This window comes from Canis lupus, chromosome 10 (genome assembly GCF_011100685.1).
Source record: "Canis lupus familiaris isolate Mischka breed German Shepherd chromosome 10, alternate assembly UU_Cfam_GSD_1.0, whole genome shotgun sequence".
NCBI lineage: Eukaryota > Metazoa > Chordata > Mammalia > Carnivora > Canidae > Canis > Canis lupus.
Window position 1 is genome coordinate 20,430,265 of NC_049231.1, and position 22,694 is coordinate 20,452,958.

The window sequence follows — 22,694 nt, forward strand, 5'->3', positions numbered from 1 at the left end:
ATAGGACCCCTCTCCCCTCGCCCTCCATCTCCACCTCCCCGGGGTCACCAGCCTCCCTGCACAAGCCAGCCCGTCTACCATGTTAGCCGGGCCTGCCCATGGGCTGGGAGCAGTGCTTTGGGAAGCGTCCTCCAAATACATGAAGGTGAGCGCACTGGTGAGCGAAGGGCTGAATGAGCTGGGGAAAGAGGGAGTGGACAGGTGGAATTAGGAAGAGTTACAACCTGGTTGAAGCTGCCCACAGACCACGCAGGACACCCTGAGCCAAGCACACGGAGGGAAGGCGGGGCTGCGGGCTCGGAGTCAAACGGCACCAGGCCCCAGGATTCAGACACACTGACAGGGACCAGACGGAGGGACACAGAGTCATCCAGCCACACCGCCCGGGACCATCCAGGAACAGAAGGCCGTGCAGGGCGACACGGTGACCTAGGACACCGCTCATTAGTGGGCCGGGGACTTCTGCTGCAGAGACACACAAGGCGCTCAGAGCTGTGACTCAGGCAAGCCCCCACAGGGTTAGTCACAGATGTAAGTAACAGAACCCCAACTGCAAACATCTGAAATGGCCAAATAATAGGGAAACGGCCTCAGAAACACCCCACCCATGAGCCAGTGGAAGGACGGGCCACACGTAAGGGACATCCCACAGCCGAGTGTCAAGAACACTGGTGTGGAGGGAAGAGACAGCATTTACAGAAAGGAAAAATAGGGAGGTGCAGAGTCAGCAGCGCTCTGTGGTCCCAAGTCCACAAACAGGAAGACACACACGTCATACAGGCTCTCCTAGCAAGACACGAAGCTCGGTCCCCAGCGCACACAGACACACCTCTGTCAGATCCCACGTGGCGATACGAGCTCCTCCCCCACAGAACCGGGGCAACAGCAGTGTCCACCCACAGGGTGGCCATGAGCAGTGGTCAGGAAAATGCCCAGAGAGAACTTAGGGTCACATCTGCCACACGGGGGGCTTTTAATACATCTGATGCTACTATTTCTCTATTATTCGTGGCAAGTACCGAACTTTAAATAAACATTGAACATTTATAATTTTAAATTATATTTAACATCAAAGATAAACACATTTAAAACTCCACAAGAGAAGGAGGCTCTGTTCATGCCACTTGAATACCTGCTGAAAGAGGACCAGGGGCAGCCCGAACATGCAAAGGGCCCAGAAACCAGCCCCAGCCTCTGGCTCCCCACCGGCTCCCCTCTCCAAGGCCCCTGGGCCTTGCTCTGCAGTACCTTCTGCGTCTCCACCGTGCACCTTCCCAGATACTTCCTCGGCATTCGGATCTCAGTCCTGGCCTGGAAGGTGCCCCTCCTTCCCGGGCCCACCGAGGTAGTGGTTCATCCCACAGGCCTAGCCAGACAGTACGTCTCCTCTGCAGCTACCCAGGTACTTGAGGACCCACTGCTCCCACCCCCCAGCCGCAACCCCAGGGGGAGATCCTGACATTGCACAGAATTCACATGTATGAGCCCTAATCCTTCCCACGCTCCACAGTGATTATCTGCAACCCATCTGTCTCCCCTTGATGCAGGAGCCTCTGGACTCCATATACCTGGCCTGGGAGAAACTCACTATGTACTTTACTGGAATAAAATAATCAAAAATAATTTTTTCTAGTAATCAAAGGGTGGTTCTTCCACCCAAGGAAGATGGAGGAGACAGTAAAAAGTTAAAATGAAAATGGGATTTTTCTCTCTTGCACACACACACACACACACAAAATCAGCCACACTGGCCAAAGCAAATTTAAAATCTCATTGAAAATAACAGTAAATTAAATGCTACATACTAAAGATCAAAAAATGACTCTGCGAAATAGATTTCATACTTTACTATTTGGTTTAGGTAATGGGGATAGAATTTTCAAGCACAAAAGGCCCAAATCTAGAAAGTTTTAATGACTTCTGATAGAATTGCACACATAAGAAAATTCGTGTCTTACTAATTCAATATATATTTTATTGAGGAAATAACCATGAATAAATGGAAGAAAAGAGTGTACTTTACTGAAGTATTTAATAGTTTGATCTAGAAGGTCATTAAAGTAAAGGGACAAGCAAATGAAACCCAGTGACCTGCATACAGAAAGAGCTCCGGGCTGCGCGAGAGAGGAACAGAGGAGCCACAGGCAGCACGGGTCCCACGCGGCCCCGAGCGACAGCTCCAGGCGCCCACGCCAGGAGGATGGGCCGTGGACGTGCAACATCGTGAGCGCCACAAAAATAGTGTAAAATGACTTACAAAGAACCAAAGCAAGAAAAAGCCCGATGCTAAGAGTAAGTCAAAACAGGCAAATGTATGTTTACAAGGATTAGGAAACATTTCCATGGAAGCTGATGGTAGTTCCTAAATTTGACAACAGTACTGCAACGAAGGAAAGATCAAGAAACGCATTCCAAAGTACTGAGTCACCCGGCTGCCTCTTTAAAGTGAAAACACGGTGTGCCTTCTGCCGATTCCCCACCAACGTTCACTGAAACCCTGTTCGGTTTCGGCCCCAGCGAGCCAGTCCAAAGGCAGGCGGGGTGCGGGGCCACCAGAAGGGCAGCGAGCCTGCAGCTCAGGGCACGCTGGGTCCCGGGCAGGGGCGGGCCGGCCCACCGGGCCACAGTGGCCTAGAAGGATCCGAGGCAAAGTGACAGACACAAGTGAGCCACACAGCCTATGTGTCTCCAAGGCCAGCTTCACAGGAGCCATCTGTGATCCTCCAGGTTCCTGAACATTCCCACGTTCCCATGTCGATCCCCCACTACAGGCCGGCTCCAAACAGCCTCATTATATTTGAGCCTGCTGTGACCACGGGGTGTGCAGAGAAGAAAGGGCTGGTGCCCGGAGAAAGCGGGAGGAGGAGGAGAGCAGGGGAGCCGAAGCTTCCATCAGACCCGCAAGCGGCACAGGGGAGTTCCACACAGCTACAGTTCAAAGCACGGCTAATTCACTCGCTGCTGAATCTCAGAGTGTCACCCATACATTGTCACTTGCAGCCCTACAGCAGAATTATCACAAAGGAACAGAAGCCAGATTAACCTCCCCAAAGCACGGTTCTAATCAGTCTACTCCCTTACCCAAACACTTTCCATGGCTCCCAGTTACCCAAGAATATCTGCTGCATCCGATTCCTTGCTTTTACTGATAAGGAAACTGAGGCCAAGGATGGATCGAGTAACTAGAAGGTTTGAGGGTGGCAGAGGCAGGATTTGAACCAAGATCCCAGCATCTCCTCACCACGACCCACACTCTTTCCATGGCACCAGGGCTACCTCACAGCCACTTGCCTCTGTTCCAGGATCTGGCCCCACCAGCACTGCCGGCTTTTCCTACCATTGCATTCTTCAAAGATCCACCAACCCTGCGGGGCAGCAGGCCGAACACAGCCTCCCTCGGACACGCCTGGCCTCGAGCCACCCCTGGCTGGCCCCAAGACACTGATGTCACCCCCACTGTCTCTAGGAAGGATAGGTGCTGGGCTCGCACACAGCTCCTTCAGTCCTGGCCATGTGGCCTCTGTGGACACGCAGGCACCCCCACTCAGACTCCACCTCCATGCCTCCTCCCTCGACGTCATGCCTGCACTCATCCATCCGCCTGGACACCCCATCTCTGGCAGCTGAGATCACACCCGCAAGAAAAGACCCACCCACAAACTCTGGCTCTCAGCAGCCTACAGCACGTCAAGGACACAACACCTTCCAACATGGGACCCAGTACTTGCCAACCATCTACTCAATATCTGATGGATGAATGGCAGGATTACTGAACCTTGCTTTCTTTCACCTACAGCCCCTCTGCTGCCCGACCACAGAGTGTGTCCCCCCATCACCGCTTTCCAGCCCAGTGACAGGCACCTTTCCATCGTGGCCTCGGTGACCACCGAGTGCCCGCATGTGGCCCAAATAAGCTCATTGTATATCTGGACACCCACTGTCAACCATCCACAAGAACCTGAGGTCAGCTCACTGACCTGCTTACACCCAGAGTCCTATCCTGGACTGCAGCCCAGTGGCCAGACCCTGATACACAACCTACCATGGACACGCTCTCCGGAGGCCAAAAGCCTCCAAGGCTGGTTGCAGGTCACACCGGAGCCTGGGGATGGCAGCAGGCGTGCCCCACCTCCTCGACAACAGGTAAGGGATAAAAATCTCCCCTCCTTCAAGTCAACTCTCCCCTCCACAGGCCAACCAGGAAGCACCAGGAAGCCCAGCTATGAAGGCAGACACCCAAGGCCACCCAAGGCCGAGTAGTGAATGAGGAGCCCAGGTGTGCCCAGTTGCCTGGAACACACATAAATCAAGTTCAAATCACCAAACTGGCATGAGAACCACATCCGACAAGTATCTGCTGAGCATACTCAACATGCCAAATCTTATACAAATGGCATTAACCTGAATAAAATACAAGGACAAAGGGTGTAAGCCTCAAAGAAGAAGTGACAAGATCACAACCAAGGCACTCACATCATCAGGAAAGGTGACAGGTGCACAAAGGGCAGGACAAATTGTGCTGGGGGGGGAGGGGGATCCCCACACCTGTTTCTGATTCGGAATTCCTCTTCCTCCACATCATAAACCTCTAGAACAACCAAGGTATTGTAGGGAGGACAACAAAAATGAAGGGTTTTATCAGTACTGCACAAAAGACCTCTTTCCCAGAGTAATCACTTAGGACTGAAATATTCTGGGATGGAGAAAGACCATAAACATGCAGTCACACCATGAATCACGTCATCATAGCCCGTGAAGGTCCAACGCAACACAGAGAGGCCTCTGCCTCGCCGTCAGAGCACCGTCCACACAGGACGTGGGGCATGCAGGACAGAGGAGACCCCGGGCAGCTCCCCACACACACAGCAGGAGCCCTGCAGCCCTGTGAGGAGCACTAGCTTTACCTCTCCCGTTCTAGATGCCACCTGAAGACTCGTCCAAGGCTACTCTCGTCTGGTTGTTTCACATGCACCACAAGGACCCCGGACAGCAGAAAAACAAGCGAGCATTCTATCTCTCGAATTGTCCCAGCACACTGGCTCCCTATACCAAGGAAGACCAAGGCCCCCACAAGAGGCAGCTCGACAGAGTTGCAGGTGCACGGGCTCTGGAGTCGGAGACAAGGGTTTAACACCAACTCAGCCATTCTCTCTCCAGGGGACTTGCTCTAAGATGGGAGGACCTTGGCCAGCTGTGAGGAGCTCCACACACCAAGAATCCGCACTGACAGGGCTCTGGGTGGCATACAGCTGGTGGGGCCAGCTCTCGAGGCACTCAGTCAACCACTATCCAGGAAGGAACAGCCTCCCCCCAACCCCGCCAGACCACACGGTTTCCACGGCCTCCCCCTGTGCTGCTCACACACAGGTCTGAGCCTCTGGTGTGATCCTGATGTCAGGTACAAAGCGGGCGCATCTTAGTGGCCCCAAGTACCCACATGTGAGCTCAAAGTCACAGGCTGGCTTTGTCTCCCTTTTTCCCAGAGGTAATTCAACACTGAATGGGGTACCACCTAACCACAGGGCACTCCTGGACACGGGTCATGGTAAGAGCTATCTTGTCAGGTGATAGAAGAATAAAAAACCCCAATTTTGTAACTGCTGTTATACAAAAAAAAGTTCTGATGACTAAATTTCTGGTCGCTCTTCTGCACCACCTTCAGCCCAGGGCCTGATCCCGAGATTGAGTCCTGCGTCAGGCTCCCTGCATGGAGCCTGCTTCTCCCTCTGCCTGTGACCCTGCCTCTCTCTCTCTCTCTCTCTGTGTGTGTGTGTGTGTGTCTCACAAATAAATAAATAAAATCTTTAAAAAAAAAAAGACTATTTTCCTTGCAAATGGAATGATCTTTATGCCATCTGACATTTGTGAATAAAAAGATGGCTGTGCGTATATACTAAACACCATCTGCTCTCAGGAGCCCTGATACACCCAAAGTGAGAACAAGAGCACAGGAGATGAGTGAGTACGCTTCTGTTTGTGTTTTAAAAAAGAACTGGGGGAGGAACCTGTCTACACACACCCTGGCGCGGCTACCTGAACGCACGGAACACTTCTGAGAGCAGAGGAGGAGGAGGGGGCTGCAGGCCTGCAAGGAAAGGAGATTGAGCTGTCATCACATAAGCCCTGAGGGACCACTGGCCATTTCAACAGTGCATAATGTAGCTTTATCAATTAAAAAAAAAAAACTAGTAAACAAGAAATAAAAATAAATATTACCAGTTCCCAAACTTTAAGCGACAAACCTTTGTGTATTCTTACCCCTCTCCTCCTCCAGAACATCAAGGAATGTTTCTGTTAGCATAAATTTATTATGTATTTTGGATACTTATATCAAATGCCTAGATTTTGATCAGATGCACAAATTAAATGATTTAGACAGATATGCAATTTTAATAAAAATTTTAAGTAAAGATCATCTTCAAAACATTATACAGCCATTAAAAATGATGGTTATGAAGATTGTAGCAACACAGCAGAGGCTTACAGCATAATATTACTGGAGGAAAAAAAGGATAACACATCTATCCCTATTCTCACTGCCTCTGTGGGAAAGAAAAAGGTGGGGGAAGGAGGGAGAGAGAAAAGATGACACAAGTCAGGAGGGCAGGCCCACCGCGGGCCAGGCGTTACACTAACCACTTCTTGTGATTAGCTCATCAAGCCTCCAAGGCCATGTGGACGCATCATTATACCCATTTTATTTTTTTTTAATTTTATTTATTTATTCATGAGAGACAGAGAGAGAGAGAGGCAGAGACACAGGCAGAGGGAGAAGCAGGCTCCATGCAGGGAGCCCGACGTGGGACTCGATCCCAGGACTCCAGAATCACACCCTGGGCCAAAGGCAGACGCCCAACCGCTGAGCCACCCAGGTGTCCCTCATTATACCCATTTTAAAGATGAAGAGAGTAAAGTTCAAAAAAAAGGGGGGGGGGGGTGCCTGTGTGGCTCAGTGGGTTAAGTGTCTGCCTTGGGCTCAGGTCATGATCTCAGGGGCCTGGGATCAAGCCCCATGTCAGGATCCCTGCTCAGTGGGGAGTCTGCCTCCCTCCCTCCCCCCACCTTTCTCTCTCTCTCTCTCTAGTAAATAAATAAAATATTTAAGAAAGAAAAAGAGGGTAAAGCTTAAAGAAGCTTTAAAAAAACTCGGGATCCCTGGGTGGCGCAGCGGTTTGGCGCCTGCCTTTGGCCCAGGGCGCGATCCTGGAGACCCGGGATCGAGTCCCACGTCAGGCTCCTGGTGCATGGAGCCTGCTTCTCCCTCTGCCTGTGTCTCTGCCTCTCTCTCTCTCTGTGACTATTATAAATAAATAAAGATTTAAAAAATTTAAAATAAAAAAAATTTTAAATTTAAAAAAAATAAAATAAAAAAACAAAAAAAAAAGGGCAGCTCTGGTGGCGCAGCGGTTTAGTGCCACCTGCGGCCTGGGGTATGATCCTGGAGTCCCGGGATCGAGTCCCACGTTGGGCTCCCTGTGTGGAGCCTGCTTATCCCTCTGCCTGGGTCTCTGCCTCTCTCTCTGTGTCTCTATGAATGGATAAATAAAATCTTTAAAAAAAAATAAAATAATTAAAAAAAAAAACCTACTGCAGCCACTCTACTAATAAATAGCAAAGTGCAACCAGGACCACATGGGGGCGGGGTGCTCCCATTTCCCTCGCTCATGGTCCCTGGGGTGCTGAGGGTCAGAGGCGGCCAGCGGGCTGCCCGTGTAGCTCTTCACCTTCTGTAACGTGTGGACTCTTCCTTCCAGAACCCCAGATAGATACACAGGTTACATCATGGGTTTAAAAGTGGGTTTAAAAAGATATTATCTAATTTTCTTTTTTTTTTTTTATTTTTTTTTTATTTATTTATGATAGTCACACACACAGAGAGAGAGGCAGAGACAAAGGCAGAGGGAGAAGCAGGCTCCATGCATGCACCGGGAGCCCGACGTGGGACTCGATCCCGGGTCTCCAGAATCGCGCCCTGGGCCAAAGGCAGGCACCAAACCGCTGCGCCACCCAGGGATCCCTCTTATCTAATTTTCTTAGAATAACTTATCCCAAGAAAATGACATAAGTTTTTTTTTTTTAAGCATTTTAAGGAAAGTTGAACTTTTTCCCTTTAGGACCAATTTGAACATAGTCTCAGATTTTACCAGAAAGCTTCCCATTTTATTAATCTCAAGAGCTGGCTAAAGACCAAACCTAAGCCTTACCTAAAAACGTGTCACTCTTCACAATAAATTCAGGATAAAGATGATTTCTCTCCCCTCCCTCCACAAAGCCCAGCATGTTCTTTATTCTTGCTAACTGACTTAAAGTTTCACTTCGTCCCTGTGTTAAATCCAGCTGTAATGCCAAACCGGATTATTTTTCATCTCCCAAGCCTTACATTTCTACTCATTAGATACTTCTTCCTCTTTTCTTCCTTCAGCCACGGATGATTTAATCCTGTATCAAATCTCTCACAGGGAGTTCTGGGGTCCTGGTGCGCGTGGGGAGCTACACAGTGTGCAGGACAAAGGACGCCGGGTGAGCAGTCCAAGGACTGTGGGTGCTGCTGACTCTGACCTCAGGCACCTCCTTCTCCTTCACTGCATCTGTGTCCTCATCTGCAAAACCAGGATAATGGGGAGGCCACTAGCTCCATCTGTCACTTAGGGTCAACACCAAACCAGTGAGGTATTTTCAAGGCAAGGAGCTTTACAAACAGGCCATCGTCCTGCAGTGCCCAAGGAGTGCCATGTCTCGTCAAGCAAACGGCTGCCTCAGACCAAGCCTGTGGCCCCCGAAATTCATGTGTTAAACGCTGACTCCCGGTGGGATGGTGTTTGGGAGGAGCCTTTAGGAGGTGAGCAGGTCCTGAGGGTGGAGCCCCATGAATGGGATCAGTGCCCCCATAAAAGAGACCCCGAGGAGCTCTGTCGCCCTCCTGCCACGTGAGGACACAGCGAGAAGGAGCCATCGGTGAACCAGGAGGCGGGTCTGCAGACATGGAATCCGCCAGCACCTGGCCTTTAGACTTCAGACTCCAGAACTAGGAGAAATAGGTGCCTGTTACTAGAAACCCCCAGTCTGTGGCCTTCTGTTACAGCAGCCGGAACGGACGCAGGTAACGGCATTATCACATCCACATGAGAGCGGTACCTCTTCCTTCCAAAACCCAGAAAGCCACCGCACCTCGGAAACCGCTCAGAGCCAAGCAGCACCTGCAGCCCAGAGCTGCATGCGACACATGTCCACAACACGTGCCCTCGGCGAAGGCTCACAGGTCCACGATCCCCAACGCACCCCAGACCCCGGTGGGACCCACCTGCCACAGACACCACCTCCCCCCATCCGGGCTCTGTGCCCTCTCTGTCTTGGGGCTCAGGGGAGCAGCTCACCATTACACTCAAAGCGCATCATCACATTTTCCTAAGTTAACGTGTTTCCAGCCACCCTGAGCCTGCCTTTCTGCTCGGCTCCACGTAGCAGTTCTTAGCATCGGGGGTCATCCTTTACTTTCATGATAGATTCCAAGAAACATAAACCATCTTAAAACAAAAATATCATTTTCTTTGCAGTTCCCAGAGCTAGACCCTTGGCATGCAATTGTCTGTGGCGCCTCGGAGGCTCAGCTCTGTTCCTGGGAACAGACCGGACGCCGAGGAGAGCTCATTCTAAATGCGGTGTCTTCCTGTGAGCTTCAGAGTATGCCCTTCCACTCCCTCCCCACCCAGATCCCGCACATGGTGCAAGGAATTCCAAATTTTCCAGGCCTTTACTCTGCGTCAGACCCAGGGTTAGACCCCAGCACACAGTAAATAGCATAGAAGGGACAGTCCCTGACCTCAAGGGACTGGAAATCCACTGAGGTGACACATGCCCCCAAATATCAGGAGCAAACATGGTGGCTATTTACCCAAGATCCACCCCGCCCCCTTCCCTGCTATCAGAAGCCCAATTACCAAGTGCCGATGGCTGAGCCCACCTGAGATACTTACTGGTTGGGATCCCCGCAGCCCAGGCTGGCCAAGCTCTCTGCTGATAAGAACACAGACGCTGTGGTGACTGCCCTTCACCTCACACAAGACGATGACCACCATCTTGTGGCCACAAGCTTAGATCCTTGATGACGTGCAGCATCTTGCAGAGAAAAATAAACCCCTATTTCTTTTCAAAGTCCCGGAGTCTGATTCTCTGTTACCTGCAGCCAACACAAATGCTCCCCGATCCCCCTCAACACAAGGCTGCCATACCAGCCAGTGAACCAGAGATGCGGATCACCCCCCGGGGATGCCCTCCAGCCCTGCTTCCCAAGACCCTGGGAGACAAGGGCCGGTGCCTCACCGTCCAGCGGGATGACGGGCGGAACTAGCCCCCCGTGAGAGGCAGAAAGTACGCAGAGCCCTGCGGAGAGCAAGGAGCAGTTCACCCCCGTACTCCCCGCTTCCCTCCTCTCCCCCTTGCACAGGAAAGAGGCTCCACAGTCTCACCCAGCATCCAATCTACCAAAGAAAGTATGGGAGAGAAAAGACAAACACGTCAAAGATTGATTTTTAAGACCGCTACTTTAAAACTGTAAAGGAGACTCACAAACATTTTTTTAACATTTGCTTTTAAGATTACGCGCAGAAAACCATCACTCAATAGAGTTCCCTGACGAGCCCTGAAAGGTCTCCTATCAAACTGAGGGTTTACTCTGCTCCAGATACCCAAGGAAATACTCCTTTTCACTGAATCACACTCAATTTGGTGTGCTGCAAGCTGAATGCTCCCACCAGCCGCTCCAACACTGCAGCCAGTGGTGAACCCGTGCAGAAAAGACTAGTTCTGGTGGCACCCTGGCGCTGGGGCGGTGTGGCCCCAGGGCCCTCCTGCTCCTGTCCCAAGCCCAGGAGGCCGCCACGGGCCGGGTGACGTGACACGGAGAGCACCTCCCGCCAGAGCTCCAAGGGCTGGCAGGACACAGATCGTGGCACATCAGCACGTGCACACGGTGGCAATTTTGGTTTGTTGGTTTTTATCCTCTTTCCCATTTCTCAGAGTCCCAACATCATGGTATTAACAACACTCAACACTCACAGAAGCACCAAGGTGGGAAAACGAGGTGGAGGAAGCAGTGTGCACAGCAGAGGGGTGAGAGCGGGGCCCACATGGCCAAAGGTTCTGGAAGTGGCCGGGGAGGCAGGTGGCAGGAGGTGGCCGGGGGCAGTGGGGGCCGGGTGGCAGGAGGTGGCTGGGGGGCCGGCAGGAGGTGGCCAGGCACGGAGCAGAGAGGGCGCAGAGCGTGAACACTGCCCACCATGGAAGGAAGCACAGCACTGCCGCTGAGCCATCATCTGGACGTGCGGAACACTCACTGCGTAACTGATTTTAAAGAAACAAAGGCAGAGACGGAGGACTCTGTGCCCAGAGGAAGGGGAGCAGCGTCTGACAGTTGCTCGGCAACACCAAGGACAAGTGTCTCCTACGGGACACTCCCTGTGCCAGGCACTGAGGAGCCAGCGGTGCCCTGCTCCCTGGAGGGACAGGGCCACAAGAACAAGCAAAGGGACAAGTGGGCAGAGGGTGAAGGGTGCTCTGCAGAAAGACAAAGCTGGCGGAGGAGGGAATGAAGAAGGTGAGGCGTTCCGGGGTGGGCACGGCTGCCCGCAGCTCAGTCAGGAGAGCCACACGGTGAGGGGACATGCGTGCAGAGACCTGGAGGGAGTAAGTCACACAGAAATCCAGAGCAGGACGGCGGTGCAGAGGCCCTGGGTATGGCCATGCTGCTGTGCTCCGGAAATGACTCAACACGGCAAGGGAGGAGCAGGGACAGGAGGCCAGAGAGGGACAAGACAGGTCCTGCCGGGCACAGAGGCTGCCAGCAGCCTAGGGCCGTCCCTCTGAGGGCCGTGGGAGCCCCGGATGGCTCTGCAAAGTAGCTGCTCTGGATCTTATTTTCAGAGGATCATGGACACCATGTGCAGCACAGCCCTGGGCACTGGGGTTTGCAGGGGGCCCGGTGAGGAGGCCACAGTCACCAGCAGGAGACAGGTGGTAGCTTGGAGCAGGGCGTGGGGCAGAGGGGCTGTGCACACAACACCAAGGAGATGCACTGACCGCTGGTGGGGGGGCGTGCGGAGACAGGAGAGAGCAATGGGAAGGGGGAGCCACCGTGTGCAGAGATGAGGGAGTGAGCAGCAGGATGCAGAGTCAGGGGGAGAAACTGAGGCCTTGGGAATTCAACTCAGGCAACACCTTTAACCCAGAAACCACCTGTAAAAATAGATGACCTGCTTAAGAACAAGCTCCCCTCAGGAATGTTCCTGAACAAAGGTCCTTGCCCATGTCCCTGCAGACTACAGAGAGATGCTACAGGGAGAATCAAACACGGAGGCGCTGCAGGAGGGCCAGGTGAAAGGTACGCATAGGGACAGACCTGGAGAACACCGAGGAAGGAGCCCAGACTCGCGGGCCCTGGCCAGCCAGCCATGCCCCATGTCATGGAGAAGGACGGGGACCCCACGTTCACAGGGTCATAAGTGGCAATACGGGGGCTTCTCATGCAAGGCTCAGTCTAGCATGTGGCCATCTGGGACCTCAAGAGGCAGGAGCCACAAGACCAGCAGCAGCAGAGCCCTGTGTGGCCACCTGGGTCTGTCCCCACTCCTGAGCCACAGGCAGGCCTCACAACTCGGGCAGTCTCAGACCTTCAGCAGCTCTCTCTGCAAACCTTGTTTCACTGACAGTACCTCTTCCTCAAACCCCAGATGAGGTAAAACCAGGCCTTCCAAAGGCACCTGCCCAGGCTCCCCGACAGCCTGAGTGGGACAATCACGATGTCCCCCTCTCTATGCTCCTAGTTCCTTCCCAAAAGCCCCACTGGAGCCACAGATGAAGAACCACACTGTCCACGCCTCTGATGCAGAGGGGACGCAACAGGCCAACTGAGCCAGGGAGTCAAAATGCATCCAGCCCAGGAGACAGGGTGGGACCTGAGCAGATGGAGAGAACAGGAAGAAGGCAGAGGAGCAGGAGAGAGGGAAGAGGGCAGTAGGGGAGAGGAGTGGGAGGAGGCAGAGGAAGCAAGTGGAGGGAGAGGAGGGACAGTGAGAGAGAGGAGCAGGGCTGGGGAGGAGGAGACAGGAGCAGAGGCCAAGGTGAGGGTAGGGGTGGTAGGAGCAGGAGGAGGGGAGGGGCTGGGGGGGGACAGAGGGAGAGCAGGAGGGAAGAAGAGGGGAGGGGGGGGAGAAGAGACCAGCCAGTGGCTAGTGTGGCCAGAGCACTGAGCGCGCAGAGAGCACAGCGGCAGCTGCATATGCAGCACAAAGGCTAGGTGGTTCTTGGGTTCCTCTCCCCAGGGTCTCTGCTCTCAGGTAGTTCCAAGTGGCTCCCGGGATTACCCTCGGAGTGCCCCCCAGGGAGACTTCAGGGACAGAGGTGTTAGCTGGAGCTCCCACGCTCCAGCCCCCACCCTCCCCCAACAAGGGCAGGTGCACACTCAGCCACCAGGGCCTGGAGGTCACCATGCAGCTGGGGCGGCAGAGCTTGCACCTGGACACTAGAGGGCGACGCTGGGCGCAGCCGGCCCACCTCCAGGACCCCAGGGAGGGGGTGCCCTCAGGCCAAGGCGCCTTCAGATGCCACCTTCAGAGGCTGCCACGATGCCCAAGACAAGGCCTCTGCTCCAGGCACTCCGACAAGGCCCTTGAGAACAAAAAGGGCCCCTCATCCCTTAGGCGCCCAAAGAGCAGGGAGCAGGCCACAGCCACACTAACCAGAAAGGGCTGCAGGTGTTCCTGCGTCTGGGCCAGCTCCCCGCCGGCGTGGCCCTCACTGTGGGGCCACAGGGCCGGCCTGCTGCACCTAACACTCCACCTCCTCAGCTGCAAACCAGGCCCAGACTCCCTCCCGCAGCAGAGGGCCGGCTGTGGGGCTCGGGGACACAGTGCACACAATCGGACGCGCCTTAGGCGTTTAAAGCTCTCACCTACCAAGCATCACGGCTTAGCCCAGCCGACCTTAAACGTGCCCGCGCATCAGCTAACACAAAGTCTGGTCTGCAGTAAAGGGCTGAGTATCTCGTGGAATCTACTGAACATCGTACAGAAAGTGAGAAAAGCACAGGTGCCAGTGCACGGCTGTTGACCCTTGTGATCTCGATGCCGACCCGAAGCTGTGGCCAGAGGCCCGCATCACAGGAGAGGAGCGGGCCATGGATCACCCGCCCAGGAAAAGATCCACACTCAAGATAACAAGCATAATCTCTAGCGAATGTGTATGACTTTCATATGGTCATAAAGCCAAAAACCAGGAAGTTGGACCCTCCTAAGTCGGGAACCATCTGCGTATACAAATACATACATAAAGTTGGGGATCCCTGGGTGGCTCAGCGGTTTAGCGCCGCCTTTGACCCAGGACATGATCCTAGAGTCCCACGTTGGGCTCCCTGCGTGGAGCCCACTTCTCCGCCTGCCTGGGTCTCTGCCTTCCTCTCTCATGAATAAATAAAATCTTAAAAAAAAAAAAAAATATATATATATATATATACACACACACACACACATATAAAGCACCACAGCCACACGGAGTGAAGGCCCAAGATGACAGCAAGTGTGCAATTACTTGGACCTTGTGGATTCCCCGGCTCTGTGTCCTAAGCACTGGATTCTGTGTCCCCAGTGAAACGACACACCTCTGTGTGCACCAGAGGCCCCCTCCTTACAGCCCCAAGGCTCCCACTGTGCTCCCCAGTCTACCCAGCTCCACGTCCAACCAGGTACCAGGTCCCCCCAGCCTGCCCTGCAGCACCCGAGAAAGCGACCGTCACCCAGCCCCAGCCCACACCCTGGGCCCCTTCCCCAGGCTACCAGCCTAATTTCTTCCCTGTCCCTCCATCCCTCTGCCTACGCGCTCCTGAGTGGCTGCCCAAGGCCGCTGGAGGCACCCTGCCCAGAAGTCTTCCATGGCTCTTCCTTCCACAGAGGAGCAACCACTTTCGGGTGTCCTGTGCCAAGCTTCGCTTCCCCGGCACCTTCCAGAGGCGTCATGCCGCCATGCCAAGCTCCTTCTGGCCCTTGGAGCGCTCAGGACCTGCCCCTCCCTGCTTGCTGGCCTCTGCCCCTCCCCACCCTCCCCCACCAGGCCGGGGCTCAGCAGCTGCTTCCAGTCCCCAAGCCTGGGAGCCTGCTGCAGCACCGGCCGCCCCGGGAGGCTCCTCCCCACCTCCAACTCCATCCCAGAGGCCTATTCCCAAAGGTCTTGGCCGACGGCTCCTCTACAGCAGCACCCAGGCTTTACCTCGGCAGTTTTGTTCTCCACGTGCATGTAGCACCTTCCCGCAGTTTCTGAAGTTTATGCAGTACTGTGTACGTGTGCGTGCCTGTCTCAACCAGAATGTCAGCTCCCGGAGAGCACGGCCTGGGGGATCTGGTTCCCTGTTTCTCTCCGGGGCCTACACCGACAGCAAGTGCTCGGCGAAGCCTGGCTGAATGAGTGGACCATGTGGGTGCTTTCCGTAGATGACCTTCCGGTCACAGGACCCTGCAGGGTGGGCCCAACTTCCCCAGTCACCTGCTGAGAGTGGATGGCGCAGAGCCAGGCCTGGCACCAAGACCAGACTGCCTCCTCCTGTCACCTGGGCCCCACAAGGCCATCCCCTAGCCACGGGCCCTAAGGGAACAGCTAACTCAGCTCCACTGAGCCCTTCCCCCTAGAAAACATGTCTCCTCCCCACCTCCACGTACAGGGACACCCTCCGCCCTCCAGCCAGACTGCGTGCTCGGGAGGGGGAGCTGGCAGGAGGCTGTGCATCCAGCCTCTCTCCCTCTGTGGTCGCAGAGGAAGGCCCGGAAGGCCCGGAGCCCCCGTGACCTGGAGGCCCCAGCACTGAGACACGGCAGCTCCAAGGGGCCTCTGGACGGCACATTCTGCCCTCGGCCCCATCCTGCTCCCACGCACAGACGCACGCGGTAAAAATGAACGCCTCCAAGTGTCATTTTCTTGGGCTTCAAAGCAGCAGCCTTTTGCACGAGTAAATATTGAGTCAATGCTAAGAGCAGAATGAGCTGTTAAGTTCTATTTGCTACTTTCATCCCCAGGCTCATAACAGAGCACAAGCTAAACAAAGAAACACAGCTCTCCGCCGACGAGATGACATTCAGCAGGTACAATCATTTCTGTGGGCACTTCTCACATCAGTGATTTGCTTCTCCAACATTGGCAAATATTTGCCACTTATGTCTTTTATGTAATGTGGAAGATAATATATTCCACTGTCTTCCAAGGCTATCTTAAATGCCTTATAAAAACAGGCAATTTACTGGCTGTGTTTTCTCCTGCCACTAAATACAAATCCAGTAATTGTTTAACTTTGAAAGCTTTTTGGTGTGAGATTTGATACTTAAACAGAATGCTGAAGACAGAAAACACTCATAATGCCACCAACCCAACAAAAGAATCTTATTTTTACGTATTAACCTTCCCTCCTGCCGGCACACAGCCTCTTTCCCACGAGTCCTGAAAGCTCTGTTGTGCGAAGGACTGGAATTGCCACAAGTTATCCCCCTGACGAAGCCCACGGAGAGACCAATGGGGGCTCAGCTCCCGACCCGGAACTGCAATTCCTATCGGTGTATCCTGTCTTCGTTAAGTACCTCCCTGCCCCCTACCGTCAGAAAGCACTTAACTCAGCCAAGAGGATCTGTGCAAACTGCCCTGACTGGCGGTGACCACATGGTGACCACGTGCAGCAGGGCTCTGAAAATCCAGGTAAAGGGTAAGGAGCCCAACACAAGTGAAGAAGGTAGACAACTAGCACTGCTGAGTGTTTACCGTGTGCTGGGCATGGTCCTAAGCGATCTACACGCACCCCTCCCTGGGTCTGCCCACTGCGTGCAGCTAGCGCCGCTGGGTGGGCGAACGAGGGCCCCAGGAGCACTACCAGGCTCGCTTCTGTCTCGGGGCTGAGAGCACTGAACCCACACTCCCGACTCCCAGCAGTCATCCTCAGAACCTCCGCCCTCCCTGCACCCTGGGACCTGCCTCAGGGGTACAGGTGTTTTGGTCAGCTGGAAAGGCAAGTGGCCACGGTACGTGCTCAAACCCCCAACTAGATTCCACGATTCCATGCCCGACCCACCCGACTTCCCAGTGTCGTGGGTGAGACTTCCACCCACCAAGTTCGCAAGCTCCTCCTCTCCCCGACGCACATTTCAGGATGCTCGATGACCACCACTAGTCACCAACACAGGGTGGGGATCACTGGTCTGAAGGACAGTTCCCAAGCCTGTCATAATGACAGGAAGCTGGGAATAAGCTAAGTGCCCATCAGGAGGGGCAGTAAATGAGTCCTGGGCACCACGGAGCAGTGCGCTACACGGCACATACAGGCCAGGTGGTTCCCTAGCGCTATCCCGGGAAATACGCTATGAAGCTTAAAGTGGGGGGCATGGGGCGTCTGGGTGGCTCAGAGGGTTAAGTCTGCCTTTGACTCAGGTCATGGTCTCAGGGTCCTGGGATCGAGTCCCACGTGGGGCTCCCTGCTCAGCGGGGAGGCTACTTCTTCCTCTGCCTGCCGCTCCCCCTGCTTGTGCACTCATGCTCTCTCTCTCTCTCTCTCTGTCTCTCGCTCGCTCGCTCTCTCTCAAATAAATAAAATCTTTAAAAATAAATAAATAGTTCCTTTCCAACTAGGGCCCAGCACAAAGAAGGGTGGCGAGAAGAAGGGCCGTTCTGCCATCAACGAGGTAGTGACCAGAGAATACACCATCAACATTCACAAACGTATGCATGGAGTGGGTTTCAAGAAGCGTGCCCTTCGGGCACTCAAAGAGATCCAGAAATTTGCCATGAAGGAGATGGGAACTCCAGATGTGCGCATTGACACCAGACTCAACAAAGCTGTCTGGGCCAAAGGAATAAGGAATGTTCCATACCGTATCTGTGTGCGGTTGTCCAGAAAACGTAACGAGGATGAAGATTCACCAAACAAGCTCTACACGCTGGTTATCTACGTACCTGTCACCACTTTCAAAAATCTACAGACTTAAGTTAATGTGGATGAGAACTAATCGCTGATTGTCAAATAAAGGTACAAAACTGTAAATAAATAAATAAATAAATAAATAAATAAATAAATAAATAAATAAATAAATAAAATAAAGAGGGGGGCAGAGCAGCATTACCGTGTGTGGAGAAAGAAAGCAAGTATATAAACGTGCAGACTCCAAAGCGTCTCTCCCCAAGCGACTTCTGAATCGCCACAGGAAGAGAGGCCCCTCCCAGGGCAGGAACTGACGGGCATCGTGTTCACCAGCCATTGGAGCGGACTCTTCAACAGTAAGACGAACCAGCCCTGTGGGCTCCTGCCACAGGGACGTCCCTGCCACAACAACAGGCCCAAATCTCATCAGGAGGAACACGAGACAACCCGCGCAGAGGGGCGAGGGGCGTCGCAGAAGAGCTGGCCTGCCTGGAGACACTGTGCACGCCGGGACCCCCTCCAGGCTGACCGGGAGGACCCACCGGGAAAAGCACCCAGCGGACATTCCTGGGACGACTGGCACAGCGTGAGTGTGGACGACCTCGCAAGGAGGAGCGAGGAGCACCGCATCACTGTGAAATGTCCTGACCGATGACAATCTTGGGACCACGCAGACCAAGCGTCTCACTCTCAGGAGCCCGGGACACACTCTCTCCACGGACTCACACGGTTCAGGGATACATGCACATGCTCAAGCACAATGAAAATGGGGCAAAGTGCAAACAAATGGTGAATAGAGGAGTCACTTCTGTTCTTGCAGCTTTTTTGTAAACTTGAAATTACATCAAAATAGAAAGTTTAAAATGTCTTGTGCATCAACTGTCTGTGGAATAAGACGCCCAGAACCACGAAAGGAGGGCAAGCAGGGTTGGGGGAAGGAGTGCCACATCTTTACGGCACATCCTCCGGTGCCCAGTGACTGTGTTACACGGCATGAGCACAACAATAGGGAAACGTAAAGGAAGAAACTTGGGGGAAGGACCCCTTCACACCACTGGGAGCAGCACCCAGGCGCCAGGCCCGCCCCTCAGCTTCTGCAGGCTCCGCCTCCCCGCCGGCTGGGTGCCTCATCTGCGGGCCTCATGCGCCACCTGCTGGCCAAGTGGGGCACTGCCCACCGGGCACACCACCCTCCGGCCACCCAGGCTCCAGCCCCTCGAGGAGCTCAGGACCACGCCACATCCCACGTTCAGGAGAGCTCCAGCATCCAGCAAGGTGCCCGAGGCAGAGCGGCGCTCCACAGAGAGGAGACGTGTAGAGGCAAGAACGACGAAGCAAGCGGAACTCCAGCAGGTGGACCTGACAGCAGGCACACGCCTCAGAGCCTGGTTGCAGCGCGGCCGCATGGCTATCGTGACCCCCAAGAAGCAGAGTGGTGGCTGGATCGTCTCCTGCTGGCCTGCCCACCCAAGCCCTGCCCTGGCTCCCCGGGGTGCTCACGGCCTGTCACATGCTACACCGACGCTAAGCCCCCAAAGGAAGGTGAAGTCAGCAGCGATCAGGACACCAGTCACCAGCATTGTCCCCCCGGAACACTCTGAAGAGCAGGCATGGCAGCCTGGCTGGCCCTACAGCTCCGAGAAGCCAAAGGAGTTCAATAGGGGCGTTAAGAAAAAAAGAACAGAAAAATGCCAGATCAACTGCTTTGGAAGCCCATTACCAAAACACTCTAGAGTAACCTTCGAGGACAAACAACTCCCATCTTCGTGACTTCCTGGCACAACACAGACCACCCTCCAACAAAGTAAACCACACATGGGAGCCTGGGGACGAAGCACCAAGAGGACAAGGCACATGTGCCCTCCCCTAGCGGGGGACTCACCGAGGTCTGTATGGGGGCCAGCAAGAAGCTGCTTGAACTTGTCGAGCCGAGAGGCCTCTCTTTCACTTAACGCTGAGCTGCTGAGGGCACTGGGGTCAGACGTCCCACCCAGTGCGACAGTCACCGAGTGTGGGAGAGACTGGGACCGCTGCAGGGGGACAGTGTCGCTGGCGCTTTCTGCGGAGAGAGAGAGCACACGGTGAGGATGGCTTCCTGGACCCCCCCCAACCATGTTCCCAGTTGGAAGGCTCCCACCTGCCCTCTGTGAATGCCACCGTGTCACAGTTGTCCCTTCCTCCACCACTGGGCAGTGCAGACCTACTACTGCTACTCAGCATGGAGTGAGATCAGTGAGCGCTCATGAAGCCACTGGCTTCCCGGTACAGAATTATTCCCGAGGAAAGTAGGTAGGGGCCCACGCAAAAGCAGGATGACACACAGAAAACCCAAGACCATCTCAGGGTGCACCAACGGTCAGGGCGCCCCCAAAGCAGACCCAGGTGACACGATCCCAGGGTCTGTTGATGTAGAGCTGGGATGAGCGTGCCCGCAGGCGTCACCTGGGCCTGAGCATAGAAGGAAGCCACCAAGGCACACACGGTGGCACTGAAGACTCTTTGCAGCCCTCAGATCTCCCCAGGCCCCAGGAAGGAGGCAGGGCAGGGGCCATCACCAAGACAAAGCACAGGAAGCTAGAGCCCACTGAAAGCTGGGGGGGGGGGGGCCCCACGGGCTGCAGGCCCATCTAACCCCAACCCAGGGTGCCACCCACCGCCACGCCTGACGGCCCACCGACCCTACGACAGGGACACACAGTGCCGAGGGGACACAGTGCACTAAATCCAGCAACCCAAGACAGGGAAGAGCCACAGGAGAGAGCCCGAGGCCCAACAGGTCACTCAGAAGGAGCTGCCAGGACCAACCACATCTTCCAAAACTGGAATTTAAACCAGTGGAGAGGGGCAGCCCCGGTGGCGCAGCGGTTTGGCACCACCTGCAGCCCAGGGAGTGATCCTGGAGACCCTGGATCGAGTCCCACGTTGGGCTCTCTGCATGGAGCCTGCTTGTCCCTCTGCCTGGGTCTCTGCCTCTCTCTCTCTGTGTCTCTATGAATAAATAAAATCTTAAAAAATTAAAAATAATAAAAATAATAAAAAAATAATAAACCAGTGGAAAAAATAAATTCCAGGAAAGGGGACAAGAAACAGTGTGAAGCAAACATGTGGGCTCCTGGCCACCACCTCCAGACTCCCACCAGCTCTCTCCTGCTGGCAGAGCAGACTCGTGAGCCTGAAAACAGGCGAAAGGCTTCACGCAGAAACCCTTGGGCCACAGAGAAGCAAGACGGCCCATGGCCTCCGGGCAGAGTCTGGCCCAGTTAAGCTTCCAGAAACGCCTGCCAAAGTGGGCGTGGAAGAGAGAGCTCCTGCAGGCCGTCCTCAGGGCTGACCCCTCCCTGCAGACCTCCCCATGGGCCTGCCTTGGGGAGCCCAGGGTGGCGGTGCTCAGACCCCCCTCCCCGCCCTCGGGATCTCCTACTCCACCGAGAGTCGTGATTCTCTAGGAAAGATGATCGACCAGAGGGACAGTTCCACGTTCTCCCGCAGGACTAAACATGCTGGGTTTACTCATCTACCATCTTAGAGAGACCGGTGTCATTTATGCAGACACATAAGTACCACTTCCTCCTGGGCAGAGCACAGTGATGCCCCCACCTGCCCCCCGAGGAAGCAAGAAGATTGACAGCCAGCGACCCCTCCGGGGCCCCTGGAGTGGGTCTCACGTGCACCGTCAGTGTCCAGCTCGGTCACAGTCAGCCAAGGAGATAGTCCTCTCCCGGCCATGTCCACTGAGCCCTCCACGGCCAAAGGCGGGCTTCGCCCTTCAGCCAGGGGCACCGAGTCAAGCAAAGGACATCTGACTTCAGGTACAAAGGCACAGGCTTCTCAGACTTGATGAAGAAAATCAGACGATCAAAAGTAAAGAAGCAGCATGGGGAAGGCCAGCCTGGGCCCCCCTGCTGCGCCGTCCCTGAACTTCGAACCGCCATCAATCCAGCACTGAAGGCCACAGCTGAGGGCAGCCGACAGGCCCTGTGGACTCTGCGTGGGGTGACGTGGGCTCCCCACAGAGCCGCACTGTAAAAGGACAGGCATCCGACATAAACGCTGGCAGTGGCAAGGGCAAGCAGCGTGCCAACCAGACCATAAAACATAGTGTCCAGGATTTTCCAAATGACACAAGGCTGCTCCTTCGAGCAATCACGGGAAATGGAACCCACAGGTCCCTCACCTGAATGGATGCCTGGCCTGGCCCACGGCCATGTGGCCCATGCAGGGACGAGGGTGGGACAGGGCGTGGAGGAGGGGGGAGCCCACGGTCATCAGGCCCTGAAGACCGCTCACTTTTCCTCACTGACATTTATGTAATGACACAGGAAACCAAAGAGAAACAAAGAAAATGGGACATGGTCCCCACCTTCGGAGAAGGTGCAAACCATGCAGACGAAGCATGCAGTCAGCCAGCCCAGCCCACCGGCACCTCCCCTCGGCCAGGATGCCCTCACCTCCTGAGCCCGGAACCTCACCCTCCTGGCAACCCTACAGACTTCACCTCCTCTCTGAAGCCTCCCTGACATGCCCCTGGCCCTCCTCAACAAAACTGGGCCTTCTACCCCGGGTGCTTCTGGGTCCTATCCACCGCTCCAAGGCTCCCACCCGCTCACAGAGGTGAAAGACTCGTCCCCGGGTCTCCCCACTTGACTGCCAGCCAACATGTCTGCACCGGGCCCAGCCCAGCAAGAACAAGAACTGACACGGTCGTCTTAGCTGCGACACCGAGTAAGCCATCCCCAGTATTTACAGGCCACCAAGG

At 54.6% G+C, this 22,694-nt stretch overlaps 1 protein-coding gene and 1 pseudogene across 3 annotated transcripts in view; one reads left to right on the plus strand and one right to left on the minus strand.

The window, feature by feature from the left end:
- TBC1D22A (TBC1 domain family member 22A) overlaps positions 1-22,694 on the minus strand; it is a 334,160-nt gene that overhangs the window by 284,581 nt on the left and 26,885 nt on the right. For all 3 annotated transcript variants that reach the window (XM_038550205.1, XM_038550204.1, XM_038550203.1), the window contains exon 4: positions 19,821-19,997. In XM_038550205.1, the coding sequence (XP_038406133.1) occupies positions 19,821-19,997 (177 nt within the window). The remainder of the gene's footprint in view (positions 1-19,820; positions 19,998-22,694) is intronic.
- Positions 11,926-18,026, plus strand: LOC102152907 (annotated as a pseudogene).